This window comes from Macaca fascicularis, chromosome 6, assembly GCF_037993035.2.
Source record: "Macaca fascicularis isolate 582-1 chromosome 6, T2T-MFA8v1.1".
In the NCBI taxonomy this organism is placed as follows: Eukaryota; Metazoa; Chordata; class Mammalia; order Primates; family Cercopithecidae; genus Macaca; species Macaca fascicularis.
Window position 1 is genome coordinate 59,067,926 of NC_088380.1, and position 15,271 is coordinate 59,083,196.

General features: G+C 37.0%; 1 protein-coding gene across 16 annotated transcripts in view; it reads left to right on the forward strand.

Moving 5' to 3' along the window:
• Positions 1-15,271, forward strand: part of NDUFS4 (NADH:ubiquinone oxidoreductase subunit S4) — a 116,358-nt gene that overhangs the window by 66,639 nt on the left and 34,448 nt on the right. For 2 of the 16 annotated variants that reach the window (XM_065546257.2, XM_073993439.1), the window contains 2 exons: positions 7,912-8,002; positions 11,600-11,841. The exons of 6 other annotated variants lie outside the window; for them this stretch is intronic. In XM_065546257.2, the coding sequence (XP_065402329.1) occupies positions 7,912-8,002; positions 11,600-11,709 (201 nt within the window). In that variant the 3' untranslated portion in view covers positions 11,710-11,841. Of the gene's footprint in view, positions 1-7,911; positions 11,843-15,271 lie in introns of those variants that run through there. 8 more of the 16 variants (XM_073993437.1, XM_073993440.1, XM_065546251.2 and 5 more) reach the window with 6 other exon arrangements.

The window sequence follows — 15,271 nt, forward strand, 5'->3', positions numbered from 1 at the left end:
TGCGGAGTGTTTTACTTCTAATTATGTGGTCAGTTTTAAAATAAGTACGATGTGGTGCTGAGAAGAATGTATATTCTGTTGATTTGGAGTGGAGAGTTCTGTAGATGTCTATTAGGTCTGCTTGGTCCAGAACTGAGTTCAAGTCCTGGATATCCTTCTTAATTTTCTGTCTCGCTGATGTGTCTAGTATTGACAGTGGGGTGTTAAAGTCTTCCATTATTATTGTGTGGGAGTCTAAGTCTCTTTGTAGGTCTCTAAGAACTTGCTTTGTGAATCTGGGTGCTCCTGTATTGGGTGCATGCACATTTAGGAGAGTTAGCTCTTCTTGTTGAATTGATCTCCCTTTACCATTATGTAATGCCCTTCTTTGTCTTTTTTTGATCTTTGTTGGTTTAAAGTCTGTTTTATCAGAGACTAGGATTGCAACACCTGGTTGTTGTTTTTGTTTGTTTGTTTGTTGCTTTCCATTCGCTTGGTATATCTTCTTTTCTCATCCCTTTGTTTTGAGCCGATGCATGTCTTTGCATGTGAGATGGGCCTCCTGAATACAGCACACAAATGGGTCTTGACTCTATCCAATTTACCAGCCTGTGTCTTTTAATTGGCACATTTAGCCCATTTACATTTAAGGTTAATATTGTTATGTGTGAATTTGATCCTATCATTATGATGCTAGCTGGTTATTTTGCCTGTTAGTTGATGCAGTTTCTTCATAGCATTGATGGTCTTTACAATCTGGCATGTTTTTGCAGTGGCTGGTACCAGTTGTTCCTTTCCATGTTTAGTGCTTCCTTCAGGAGCTCTTGTAAGGCAGGCCTGGTGGTGACAAAGTCTCTCAGCATTTGCTTGTCTGTAAAGGATTTTATTTCTCCATCACTTACGAAACTTGTTTTGGCTGGATATGAAATTCTGGGTTGAAAATTGTTTTCTTTAAAAATGTTGAATATTGGTCCCCACTCTCTTCTGGCTTGTAGAGTTTCTGCCAAGAAATCTGCTGTTAGTCTGATGGGCTTCCCTTTGTGGTTAACTCGACCTTTCTCTCTGGCTGCCCTTAACATTTTTTCCTTCATTTCCACCTTGGTGAATCTGACAATTATGTGTCTTGGGGTCGCTCTTCTCGAGGAGTCTCTTTTTGGTGGTCTCTGTATTTCCTCAATTTGAATGTTGGCCTACCTTGCTAGGTTGGGGAACTTCTGGATAATATCCTAAAGAGTGTTTTCCAACTTGGTTCCATTCTCCCTGTCACTTTCAGGTACACCAATTAAATGTATATTTGGTCTTTTCGCATAGTCCCATATTTCTTGGAGGCTTTGTTCGTTTCTTTTCATTCTTTTTTCTCTAATCATGTCTTCTCGCTTTATTTCATTAATTTGATCTTCAGTCACTGATATCCTTTCTTCAGCTTGATAGATTCAGCTACTGAAGCTTGTGTATGCTTCCTGAAGTTCTCCTGCTGCATTTTTCAGTTCCATCACGTCATGTATATTCTTCTCTACACTGGTTATTCTAGTTAGCCATTCATCTAATCTTTTTCCAAGGTTCTTAGCTTCCTTGTGTTGGGTTAGAACATGCTCCTTTAGCTCGGAGGAGTTTGTTACTACCCACCTTCTAAAGCCCACTTCTGTTGTCAAACTCATTCTCTGTCCCATTTTGTTTTCTTGCTAGTGAGGAGTTGTGAACCTTTGGAGGAGAAGAGGCGTTCTGGTTTTTGAGCCTTTCTGCACTGGTTTCTCCCCATCTTTGTGGTTTTATCTACCTTTAGTCTTTGATGTTGGTGACCTATGGATGGGGTTTTGGTGTGGACGTTGTTTTTGTTGATGTTGATGATATTCCTTTCTGTTTGTTAGTTTTCCTTTTAACAGGCCCCTCAGCAGCAGATCAGTTGGAGTTTGCTGGAGGTCCACTCTAGACCCTGTTTGCCTGGGTATCACCAGCGGATGCTGCAGAGCAGCAAATATTGCCACCTGATCCTTCCTCTAGAAACTTTGTCCCAGTGAGGCACCCACCAGATGCCAGCCGGAGCTCTCCTCCATGAGGTGTCTGTCGGCCCCTACTGGGAGGTGTCTCCCAGTCAGGCTGCATGGCGGTCAGGGACCCACTTGAGGAGGCAGTCTGTCCATTATCAGAACTTGAACACTGTGCTAGGAGAACCACTGCTCTCTTCAGAGCTGTGAGGCAGGGATGTTTAAGTCTGCTGAAGCTGCCCACAGCTGTCCCTTCCCCCAGGTGCTCTGTCCCAGGGGGATTGGGGATTTATCTATAAGTCCCTGACTGGGACTGCTGTCTTTTGTTCAGCGATGCCTTGCCCACAAAGGTGAAATCTAGAGAGGCAGTCTGCCTTGCTGAGCTGTGGTGGGGTCCTCCCAGTTCGAACTTCCCAGTGGCGTTGTTTACACTGTAAGCATAAAACTGCCTATTCAAGCCTCAGCAATGGCGGACTCCACTCCCACCACCAAGCTTCAGCATCCCAGGTTGATCTCAGACTACTATGCTAGCCATGAGAATTTCAAGCCAATGGATCTTAGCTTTGATGGGCTCCGTGGGCATGGGACCCACCAAGCCAGGCACCGAAGGGAATCTCCTGGTCTGCCAGTTGCAAAGACTATGGAAAAAAGCACAGTATGTGGGCTGCAGTGTACTGTTCCTCCAGGTACAGTCTGTCATGGCTTCCCCTAGCTAGGAAAGGGAAATTCCCGACCCCTTGTGCTTCCCTGGTAGGGCAATGCCCCGTCCTGCTTTGGCTTGCCCTCCATGGGCTGCACCCACTGTCCAACCAGTCCCAGTGAGATGAACCAGGTACTTCAGTTAGAACTGCAGAAATCACCTGTCTTCTGCGCCCATCTCGCTGGGAGCCACAGACCAGAGCAGTTCCTATTTGGCCAGCTTGCCAGAAAATACATTTAATGATTTTTTAAGTGTGTAATTGATGTTCTGATTGCTTTGTTACTGGGAGCCTAGATTTTATTGTCTTCCTTTATACAGCGTTTAGTTTTGTTTCAGCAGTCTACTACTGCTGATCAGCTTAATCCTTTTAGTGATTGATATTAAGCATTGCATGGGCGGTCATAGAGTTGCTCTGCTTCTTATGTTTTACCTTTCTTGTGTATCAATTTAATGCCCAGAGTGTTCAGCAAAATCTTCACTCTGACTTGTTAGAACTTCTCATTGCTTGTCCTACTTCACAGACTCTCATTGTAGACAAAGACTGTGCAGATTTCTGAAACTCCTGTTTTGCTTAACTCCTCTTCAGAACTCTGCCTCAGAAATGTCATTTGACTCAGCATGTCTGAATGCCAATCCCTACCTTTTCTGCTCTGTGAGATTGCTTTGTTCTGCTTGGGATTTACTTCTCTGTACCATAGTCTGAAATGTGCCCCCATGCATAAAGCTGAGACAATTATAGTACTACATCTTGAGTTTTCCTTCTTTCAGAGATCACAGTGCTGTGCTTTCTGTCATCAGGTTGTCCAATATCTGAAAATAGTTGCTTAAAATAACTTTCCTAGTTTTTTTTTTTTTTAATTTTTATTTTTTTTTATTTTTTTTTTTTGAGACGGAGTCTCGCTCTGTCGCCCAGGCTGGAGTGCAGTGGCGCTATCTCGGCTCACTGCAAGCTCCGCCTCCCGGGTTCACACCGTTCTCCTGCCTCAGCCTCTCGAGTAGCTGGGACTACAGGCGCCCGCCACCGTGCCCGGCTAATTTTTTATATTTTTAGTAGATATGGGGTTTCACAGTGTTAGCCAGGATGGGATGGTCTCGATCTCCTGACCTCGTGATCCACCTGTCTCGGCCTCCCAAAGTGCTGGGATTACAGGCGTGAACCACCGGCACCCAGCAACTTTCCTAGTTTTATAGTTTGTAAAAGGCAAGAGTGGTAGCCTGATACCATTATGGATTGCAGCAGGATCCATCTACTACACTGTGACAGTTCTTTTGCAACAATGGCTTTGTTAATAAATCTTTACTTTTTAAACCAACCTTTAAAAATGTACTCAGTTACTGATATTCTCAATTCTTTATAAAATATACCTACTAACACCCTTGACATACTACATATATAGCTTAATTAAGGCTTCATTTTAGTATATTGCCAAACTTCAGCTCTGTCATTGAGTCGTATGCTTTCTCAAGACTCAGCGAGCTTACTTCCATACCTGTCTCTGCCAGTTATACTTGACATTGTAATTCATAATGTAATTGAGTGCTACAGTCTGCTTATATGAGGACAAGAGAGTCCTTTCTGTTACAGTTCTGTTGAATACTTTGAGAAGACGATAAAGGTGAATTTCTAATGATAGTATTCAAGACTTGCAACCCCACAATATGGCGACGTGGCATATTGAATATTTTATGAAGAAAGCAGAAGCAAAAGGTCATTCTGACCTTCCCTGCTCCCTGTCTCTTATGAGGTAGGTTGTAAAATGAAGGATTTTTTTTAACCTTTCCCTGAAGCAGGTTATACAACCTTTTTGTGAGAGGTGCCTTACCTATATGTTGAGGAAGATAAAGGATCACAGAGAAGAATCTGAACAAAAAGCTTTGCTAAGTTTCTGCAGTATGTTACCATTAGATCACACCCCCTTTGTCGTATCATATTTCTGACTACTTCTAGCCTACCCATAAAAACACTCTTCATCTAGCCTACCCATAAAAACACACAGGTTTAACTCTTTTTTGGGTCTTCATTTCCGTATGAAGCCTTACGTGTCACATAAAACTTATATTAAATAAATTTGTAAGCTTTTCTCTTGTTAAACTGTCTTCTGTTTTGGGACTCTCAACCATGAACCTAAGATGGGTAGAAGAAAAGATATTTTGTCTCCCCCATACTAATAATTCCTGTCAAAGTATGTCGAGTAAAAGGATTGTGTGTGGTGTAAAAGGAAATCATTAAATTCTAGACAGATTTTGGACTCAGATTATTTCACAAACATTTTTATATTCTCACTTCACATTTACAAAACCAAAACTATAAATTGTAGATGGCGTATTTTCTTGATGGTTTATGGAAAAAACAACACTTGGGATTCTGATAAATGGACCTATACTCAAAAGGCATGGCCCAAATCAGATTATTAAAAGAATGCACATGTATATTCTTGCATTATAATATAATGTTTAAGGTTTGTGTATATTTGCTTACTTAGTGCTTCCCTGGTTTTAATAGTATATTCAGGCAACTGAGCTAGGACCAGTTCTTAACAACAGAAAGGAAACTTCTGTTGCATAGTTTTTTATTCTTATGCTAAATTGACAAGGAATCCCCTTACACTTTTTAAATATGCCTTCTTGCAATCTAGTTTGACTTGCACATCATTGCCTCATGAATATTTCATTATTAAATCATAAGCATCCAGTTTTCAATCCATTATTTTCTCTTATTTCCAATGTCCTTTTCAGATATAATTAAGTTCCTTTATTGCTTAAACCATTGCTTGATTTTAGGAAATTTATGTTCTGGCCCTTTGTCCTGATGTTTGTTTATTTAAGAATTATTTCATCTTTAGTTGTTTACTGCCATACCTTTTGTTTTCATAATTCTTAATGTATGCTATATGTTCTTTAGTCTTTTTAATTTATTACCAGGAGATGAAGAGTATTATTTAATTAAGAAATAATAGATTGGTTCCGTTCTGTTCTGTTCTTTCTTGGCTTCCCTTTCTTTTCCTTCCCTTCCCCCTCCTTCCTGTTGCTCTTACCTTTTTCCTTCCCTGTGGGTCCTGCTTTATTGCCCAGGCTGATCTACAATTTCCTGTGCTCAAACAGTTGATTTGCCTCAGCCTTCCAAGTAGCTGGGATTACAGACATATTCCATCTTATCTGGTTTAGATTGGTTCTTTGCAAAAGGTAATGTTATATAAGCTCCAGGTACCTAATGACCAGACTTCCCCCCCACCCCACCTTTTATTATAGCTTCTGAAAAGCTGCCAGGTATCCTAAAATAGGTACATGACTTGATGATTTAAAAATCTGAAAAATCCGGCCAGGTGTGGTGACTCATGCCTGTAATCCTAGCACTTTGGGAGGCCAAGGCAAGTAGATCACCTTGAGGTCAAGAGTTCGAGACTAGCCCGGCCAACATGGTGAAACCCCATCTCTACTGAAAATACAAAAATTAGCCAGGCGAGGTGGCGGGCGCCTGTAATTGCAGCTACTTGGAAGGCTGAGGTGGAAGAATTGCTTGAACCCAGGAGGCAGAGGTTACAGTGAGCTGAGATCACGCCATTGCACTCCAGACTGGGCAACAGAGCAAAAACTCTGTCAAATAAATAAATAAATAATCAACCAACCAATCAACCAAAAAATCCATCCAGACATGGTGGCTCATGCCTGTAATCCCAGCTACTCAGCAGGAGGTGGATTGCTAGAGTTCAAGACCAGCCTAGCAACATAGTGAAACCCCGTCTCTACAAAAAAAAAATACAAAAAATTTGCCAGGCATGGTGGCATGTGGCCTATAGTCTTAGCTACTCAGGAGGCTGAGGTGGTAGGATCACCTGAGCCCAGAAACTCAAGGCTGCAGTAAGCCATGATCATGCCACTGCATCCTAGCCTGGGTGATGGAGTGAGATCCTTTCTCAAAATAAATAAATAAGTAAAAATTAAAAAAAAATTCCTGAAGTATTGGGTTAAAAAGCAAATCCATTTAGCTGCTAAAAAGTTGAAATTATCAAATGTTACATTTTTGTAATTGTATTAAAAAATATATTTAATAATTTTCAAAATGCTTCTGTTAAACATACTGGTTTTCATCGAGGCATTGATCCTTGGTTTATTTGTTAAGCATATTTTTCAACAATTTCAGTTGTTCCAAAGTTTGAACTTAGAAAACTAAGATTTTTAAGTTTTCCTTATAAAAATGCAAAAAGGTGTTCCAATAGATTTTTCTTATTTGGGGGAAAAATTGTATTTTTACATCATTTTTCTAAAATTGCATTCATCATAAAATACTTCCTTAGTAGACTTGATTTGGTTATGTCATATGTCAAATCATATACTACTATTAGGGGGAAAATCTTTTGAATACCCATTGCAAAGTTTATGACTGACACTACTGTAACAAAAGACAGATTAACAAGAAAAAAGCATAACAAATGTTTTACTTACTATTTATTTTTTAAAGAGATGGGGTCTCCCCAGCTGCTTTCAAACTTCTGGCTTCAAGCAGTCCTCCCACTTCAGCCTCCCTAGGAGCTGGTATTACAGACGCATGTCACTGTATCCAGCTAACAGATTTTTTAAAAAAACAAAGTTTTACAGGCAGTGGCAGTCTGATAGATTTTCCTGGTTTGCAGTTTGAATGTCATAAACGTTGTCTACACATGAGTTGTTGTGATTTCTCTGAAGTTTCTATCAATTTATCCAGCCTCAGTTTATAAGACTTCAGGAAAAAGGAACTTTTAATTTCAGTAATTGCAAGTCAAAGGTTGAGAGAAAACTAGAAATATTAGTTTGGACAACTGTAGGTAGATATTAGAAGAAACCAGAAGAATTTAGGATTCATTCCAGTTTGTAGGTAAGTAACAAAACTTCAAAAACAATGTGCTAAGATCTAATAAGTGCACTGTAGTTTTCTTCTAAAACATAATTTTTCTTTCTACAGTCATCCTCATTTTTATCAAAGATAATCAAACTAAGACTAATTTGTTTGCAAAATAAGTTTAATCATACTAAACTTAGTGATATGGTTTGGATCTGTGTTCCTACCAAATCTCGTGTGGAGATATAATCCCCGACACTGGAGGTAGAGCCTGTTGGGAGGTAATTGGATCATCGTGGTGGTTCTTCTTGAACAGGTTAGCACCATCCCGTCTGTGCTGTTCTAGTGATAGTAAGTAAATTAGTTATCATGAGATCTGGTTTTTTAAAAGTATGTAGCATCTGCCCTCTTCTCTTTTCCTTCTACTCCAGCCACATGAAGATGCCTGCTCTGGCTTTGCAGTGAAAAGTAAAAGCTCTCTGAGGCCTCCCCAGCCATGCTTCTTGTACAGCTGGCTAAACTGTGAGCCAATTAAACCTCTTTTCTTTATAAAATACCCAGTTTCAGGTATTTCTGTATAGCAATGTGGGAACAGACTAATATACTTAGCCTGATTATTTACATTGTGTGCAGCATAGGCTCTTTTTAAGTCTGTTTTGTTGGAACTTTTCATGAGGAGTCTCAAATTGAATTTGTAAAAGCCTCTCGAGACTAGAAGGCCAAGCCAAGGACTCTTCATAAGACTTTGCATTCCTAGAGATTAGGTGAATTCCTCTTTGAGGACCCCAAATATCCTGAGGTTCCTGGGCCTTCCAAGAAGTGGCATTCCTTACTCACCTAGCTGTAAGGCAACCATACAACCATGTATTCTAGTTACCAGGCCAGTTTTTTAACCCATAAAGGGTTTTTATTGGCTCCATAAAGTCAAACTTAGCTTCTTAAAGTTATTTGGTTGTATTTGAAAATAAGACATTCTAGTCAAAGTCTTGGTAATATAAGCAGTAAATACACAATTTCCTGTTACAAGAACAGATTCTTCCTGAACTTGTGCAAGTAACTATGATATAAAAATAAGAATACTTGCTAATAGTTCCCGGATTCTAGAAGGATTATGCAGGGAGAGAATTTTTTCAATTTTTGTTTATAAAAGTATACTTTACTAAATTGCTGTAAGCTATATAGATAGCTTAAAAGAAAAGAAAAACGAATTTCCTTAAATCTGGAAAACAAAACATTAAAGACCCGCAATGTTTCAGACAAACAAACTATTATCCTCATTAGTTCATTCACCTTCATGTAATTAGTTCTTGTTCTGCTTCATCTTGATGAGCAGTTTCACGAACCCATTAGTTTCTTCATTCGAGTTCTGGAAATTCTTATGCAGTCCAATGGTATAATCTTAAAGTTACCAGAAATCTGTGTTCTAGAGTACTTGTCAGTCTTTTTCATTAATCCTCTTGAAGATGAGGCAATTTAAACTACAGCTCACTGCAAACACTTTCAGAAAAGGATCAAAATATATAGTAACTGTCTTATGAATGACAGAAGACTTAAAATGGCCATGGTTAAAAGTCTGATGACTGTTCATTATCATAATGATGCAGTTGGCAAGGAAGTTTGGCAGTTTTTTGGTATACAAAATGTTAACATACTAGCCAGAATTATGACCGATAGCATTACACCAGAACATATCAGAATTTTTGAAATGTCAAATAATTTATGGAACGCTCATTAATAACATAGATAATAATTTTGAGAAGTCTGAACATCACTTATTATTTAACAGTGCTTCCCATATAATTTAATATATCAAATAAGCCTAATTAATATCTCCAACAGGTTGAGAGACAAATCCTTTGAGACTTTCCAGGGACCCTCTGGAAAGTTCCAAAATTAGAGGTTTAAAAGACATTCTAGTCAAAGCTTTGGTAATATAAGCAGTAAATACACAATTTCCTGTTACAAGAACAGATTCTTCCTGAACTTGTGCAAGTAACTATATTGTATAAAAATAAGAATTTTACTTTAAGAAGTAAAAAAATGTCAAAAAGTTTAAAGCATTTGATTAAATAGGCCCATAGGGCACTGTGAAACATCACCAGTTACAAAAGATTTTAGAGGCAAATACAGAAAACTACATAGTTATAAATATGTGGAGCTAAATAATGAGAACAAATGGACACAAAGAGGGAACAACAGACACTGGGGCCTACTTGAGGTAGGAGGGTGGGAGAAGGTAGAGGACTAGAAAAAAATAACTATTAGGTACTATGCTTAGTACCTGGGTGATGAAATAATTGTCCACCAGACTCCCATGATATGAGTTTACCGATATAACAAACTTGCACTTGTATTCCTGAATCTAAAATAAAAGTTAAAAAAAAATTATCTTGATAAAACACAAAATCTTTGTTTATTTGGCCAGTTACTTAACAGATAAAGAAAATTCTTCACTTTCTTAAACCAGTACTCCAGGAAAATTTGTCATTTTAACAGAGAAAACCTAATTTCTAGTTTTGCATCAGTGTACTATTAATACTATAGCTATAGCTAATTTTAATAAAACTATGTAAATGAATTCATTCAATCTCAGCCATCTTTGACCACATGAGATAAGATTTTTTTTCCCCAAGATTCCTTTTCCATAAGCCTTTTTTAGTCTTGAAACAAATATCCAACTGCTTTTTCTTCCTGCTTTTTTCTCTTATTCTGGCAAACTACTCATTTTACTTTAGCACGGAATTAATTTACTCTCTTTTCCCATAATGGAAAATATATCCTCATGCCTTAGAACTTCTCTTACCAAAAAATACATCCTTTATTGCATATTTTTTTGTATAAAAGTTGTTTCTCTTCACCCTTCTAAATTTGTAACTTAAACTATATATATATTAGAATATTAATACTTAACAATTGTGAACTGTCATGTAGTAATATTCTGTAGATTAATATTATGATTTCTAGAAACATGCTTCCTTATAGTACAATTTCTCATTTTTATTAACAGACCAAATATGTTTAGATACTCTATAGTGTATAAAAGCAATATGCCAAAAGTATATAAATTCAAATTTATGTTCAGCAATTAATGTTTCACCATTTTATTTTACTAAGAAATGACCTAGACGTTTAATGAATATCTGTAACTTAATCTTACTTAAGTATAACTTTAAGGTTGCAAGTTACCAAAAAGATTTTGGAACCTCTTTTTAAGTTGACGTCTTGTATAAAATGTTATTATTGAAAAGTTCACTTACAAATTTTACTCCAGTTATATTTATTTAACTTACTTGTGCTCAACAATTATACTCAAACTGCTCATGACAACTTCTTGAGACATTAAACAAAGCTAAGCATCATTTTATTTTTCTTGTTGAAAAATCAGGCAATTATCAAAAATATCATAGAAGCAAAGAAACTAAATAGTTAAACTTATGTTTAAACTTGCTTCTTCCTGTCTCTTTTTTTCTTTTGGTAACAGTTGTCTCCCTGAAGTTTGTATTTCTAAAAGATAACTATTGAGTTCAAGAGAAGACAGGTAGGAAATTTACATCTCAAAGGCACAGAAAAAGAATGTAAGTTTTTTCCAAGGAGGAGTTTTGTAACGTATTTTTGCCTATTATCAAAGATTTTTCTTACAGAGGCTGTGGATGAAATTTTTAGGTGAGTGAGTGACTGAGGAAACATCTAGCAGTTGTCTTTCCCCAAAGTTCATCTAAGTGAACAAAACATCCATTTCTGTTTTCAGATAGTTTTTTTTTTTTTTCCTCTTCTCAGCCTTACATGGTTGCTTTTGGGATACCTTGAATCCCTGGAGAGTAGGGGTACTTGAAGTTCAAATTACTGAGGGGCTGGAGTGGAAAGAGAGGGAGTCTGGCAGGGGTAGACAGAAGGATGGCAAAGTAGGAACTTGAAGGGGAAAATATCAAGATTCAAAGTTACTTTATGGAAGATCAGGAGGAGGAAAGGGGAGCAGAAGAAAATGGAAAAAAAGGTCCAGAAGGAAGAGGAAGGAGCCAGTGTGGGCAGTATCTTAGTCTATTTGTGTTGCTCTAAAGGAATACCTGAGACTGGGTAATTTATAAAGAAAAGAAGTATATTTGGTTCATGGTTCTGTAGGCTGTGCAAGAAGCATGGTGCCGGCATCTGCTTCTGATGAAGACTTCAGGCTGATTCTACTCATGGCAGAAGGTGAAGGTGAACCGGCTTGTGCAGAGATCACATGGTGATAGAGGAGGCAAGAGAGAGAGAAGTAATATGTCAGGCTCTTCTAAACAACCAGCTCTTGGAGGAACTCTTGCAGAAACTAATAGAGCAAGAACTCACCCATTACCACAAGGACAGCACCAGACCATTCATGAGGTATCTGCTCCAATGATCAAAACACCTCCCATTAGGCCACACTTCCAACATTGGGGATCAAATTTTAACATGAAATTGGGAGGAGACAACCCTTTCCAAAGATAAGCAAAAAGAAAGAAAAGACCTTTGTTGTTATAGTGGTTATGGATCTCCAGTTTCCCATGAAACGTGGCATGCCTGTAATCACGCACACATTAACCTGTGACATTAACTAAGTGACTAACCAAGCAGCTAAGGTTGAGATGACAGAATCCCCTTAAAGACCGGGATCTTTATTACAAACTTCCCTGAGAGCTGGTGTGGTTGGACAGAGAATGTCCTTTAAAAAATGTTTAATTGTTATTTTCTTGAGGACAGAGATCCTGTTTTCACTGTTGCTGATTGTGTTCGGTGTCTAATATGTAGTAGGTTCTGAAAATACGTTGAATAAATGAGAAACATTCTTTTTGTTGTTGAAGGTAAGCACTTCACATCTGTTATTTAGTACTCATTTTGGCATAGCAAACTGATTTTATACGTGATGAAAAAGGAGAGGTCTATTAATTTGCCCAAAGTTGAGAACTGGGATTCCAACCCAGTTTTGACTCAGCCCTTTGCTTTTAGCCAGGGCTTTCCTGCTCAGAAGGATCTAGGAATGGTAAAAATAGTTTGAGATTGAAAAACATGTCTCTAATTATTAGTTTTTTACTCCTTGTATGATCAGTAGCATCATTTGCATGAACTATTTCTATCATATTATCCACAGCATTTCATTTAAACTACACTTTTGGCTCGATGATAATTTTGCCCAGTATGCAAAATATAACAGATGTCACATTCCAACACTTAATTCATTGCCTGGTTGGACTCCAACATCAATTTCTTACTTTAACAAACAAACAAAAGTTGGTTCTACTGGCACAACTCAAATTTATTTTTATATTTTTTATTATATCTGAATCCTTATGGCCCCTAAGTTTTTAGAAGTGTTCAGGTTCTTCCACAGTAAGTAAATAGATATGATAATGCTATCTGCCAACTCTTTATATTTTTTAAACTATAAAATTTATTTTGTAAAATGTCCTTATTTATGAGACCTTTAATGAGTTTCTTACTTTAAGTATCTGTAGGTTACTTGAAAGAAAGTTTTTATTACAGGCCAAAGACTTGTTTTTCTTTTAACATCTTTCATGGTTGAAATAGAATATAAATTCAGGCATCAAATTTAGATTAGTTTTAGCTGTAAATAACTAATAGTCTGCAATAGAACAAGTTTCTATAAGCAGTATTTTTAATGTTTCAGTATGTACTCTACTAAAACTTTTCAGCATTAATTCATACTAACATGCAGTTTAATGAACTTACTAGGAAAAGCATGGTAAAAATTTTGGATTTTCTGGGTGTACTGAGAGATCTAGCAAAAATGCATCCCAAAGTGCAAAAACCTTACATTTATTTCTCTTTATGACAAGTGTAAACTGTTAAGGTTAAGTGGGTGGGGCAACCGGAAGTAATTACTAAGGCCAGTGGCATTTTTGTGGTTTAATAAAGGCAGAAGCTAATTATTCAGTTTTTATTTAAGTGAAATGGTGCCAAAAAGGAGGTTCCTGCAGAGCAGCTGCACTCCTTCAGTGTTACCCTAATTTACCAAAGACACAACTGTCACAAACAAAACTTTTAAACTTGATATATAGCCACAAAAGTAAGGAGGCTTTTGTTTGGAGTGCATGCAGAAGAACTCCTTTATACAAATCAACCGGCAGATGATGGACAATGATGAAAATTTGATTCTTTGAAGTCATAATAGTCATTGAAATGTGTGAAATTCTGGTATTGAAAAGAGAGCGGCCAGCAAGACTCTAAATCCTGGGTGGTTGCAAGAAGCTTGCTGGGAGGTTTTTCTGCATTTTGACACCAACTTCCCATTGCTTGTTCCCTGCTTCCTTTGTTAAAGAAAAAAAAAGTTGAATTCACAGAAGATAAATGGAGACAGTTGATAACCGAATCATACAATTTTAATATGGAAAACTAATATTTTATCATGGAAATTGGTATTTGAAAGAATAAAGTTCATATACATATACTGGTACATTCATAGTGATTTTTTAAATTCCTCTTCATTTATGTAGACTTGTGAAATGGCGGGTCAGCTATCATCTCCTCCAAAATTTAAAATTGTTGAAGATATAGTATTGAAAGAATGAACTTTGGAATTATAACATGCATCTTTCCATTAGCAAATTTTGACTTGAATGCCCTTAATCTGTGAATTATTGACTTATTAGTTATCATTTATTAAAATAGCATATTGTACATAAGGTTGTATTTCTGAAACTTTATTAGGATAATGACATTAATAATGGAAACATAGGTTTCATACTTGACCCAACTATTCAACAATTAAAAGTTTTAAAATTCAATAAATCTGTGTATATTACTTATGGAGTAGCTTGTTTTATTGGAATTTATAGATAATTATTAATTGGTGAGTCTTGAGGTTCTTCAGGTGCCAGCTTGAAGGCTTTTCATACCTATGTGATTTCGTTTTTTGAATTATTATTTATAAATTATTTATCTCTATTTTACCAGTAAAATGAGAAATTTGTAAAAGGCAATAGTGACGTCTTTCTCCAAAGCATTTCTAGCTTTTCTAAATAGGTTTCAAAAACTCACAGGTGATCCATATTGCCATACAAAAGTAGAAATCCATAAAGAATACAGTTAGTTCAATATAATTTAAATAGTTTACAGATTTTAAATTTTTTTTGTGAAAGATCTCAGGTAGCTCCGTGAGAATTTAGAGGGAACCACACAAAGCATTGAAGACACAAGTAGAGTTCAGCATAGCGCCTCGTAGTTCTTTTCAAGTGTTACATTGTTTTCATGGAATCTTGGAGTGGGAGCTTTAACCCATTGAAATGCACTTAAAGAACAGGTTCTTCTGTCACTAGCCGAAGCTGTGTGGATGAAATGATAACAATAGGGTGTCGTGATGCATTTTTAAAGTGTGAGAAATCAGGTTGTCTAGACTGAGAGTGTGCCTACAGGGACTAGGAATTTTAGAGCCTCTGTGCCCTTTAGGTGTCAAGTATATGAGAGATGCCAAGCCTCTTTATTCTGTCTTTGGCAGCAGCTCAACTGGGCTGTAGTACCTTACATGTCTTCTGCATGCAAAAACAGTGATTCTGTGTCATGACAACTTGGATTCCCAAAATCAGAAACCCACTTGTTCAAATGCCAACTTTAAATTAGGGGAAGATATCAAATAATTGCCGTAATTTGAGGAGACATGGAAGTTTGGTAGTTACGAGTTCAAAATATAAATAGCTTAGCAACATTGTGTAGACACTTTTTAAAAAAGGTTTTCTATCCTAAAATTTATACTGTCCTTTCTACTTTGTAGATCAAATACTGTTTTATAGTATAAATCAAGAAATACTATTTCAATTT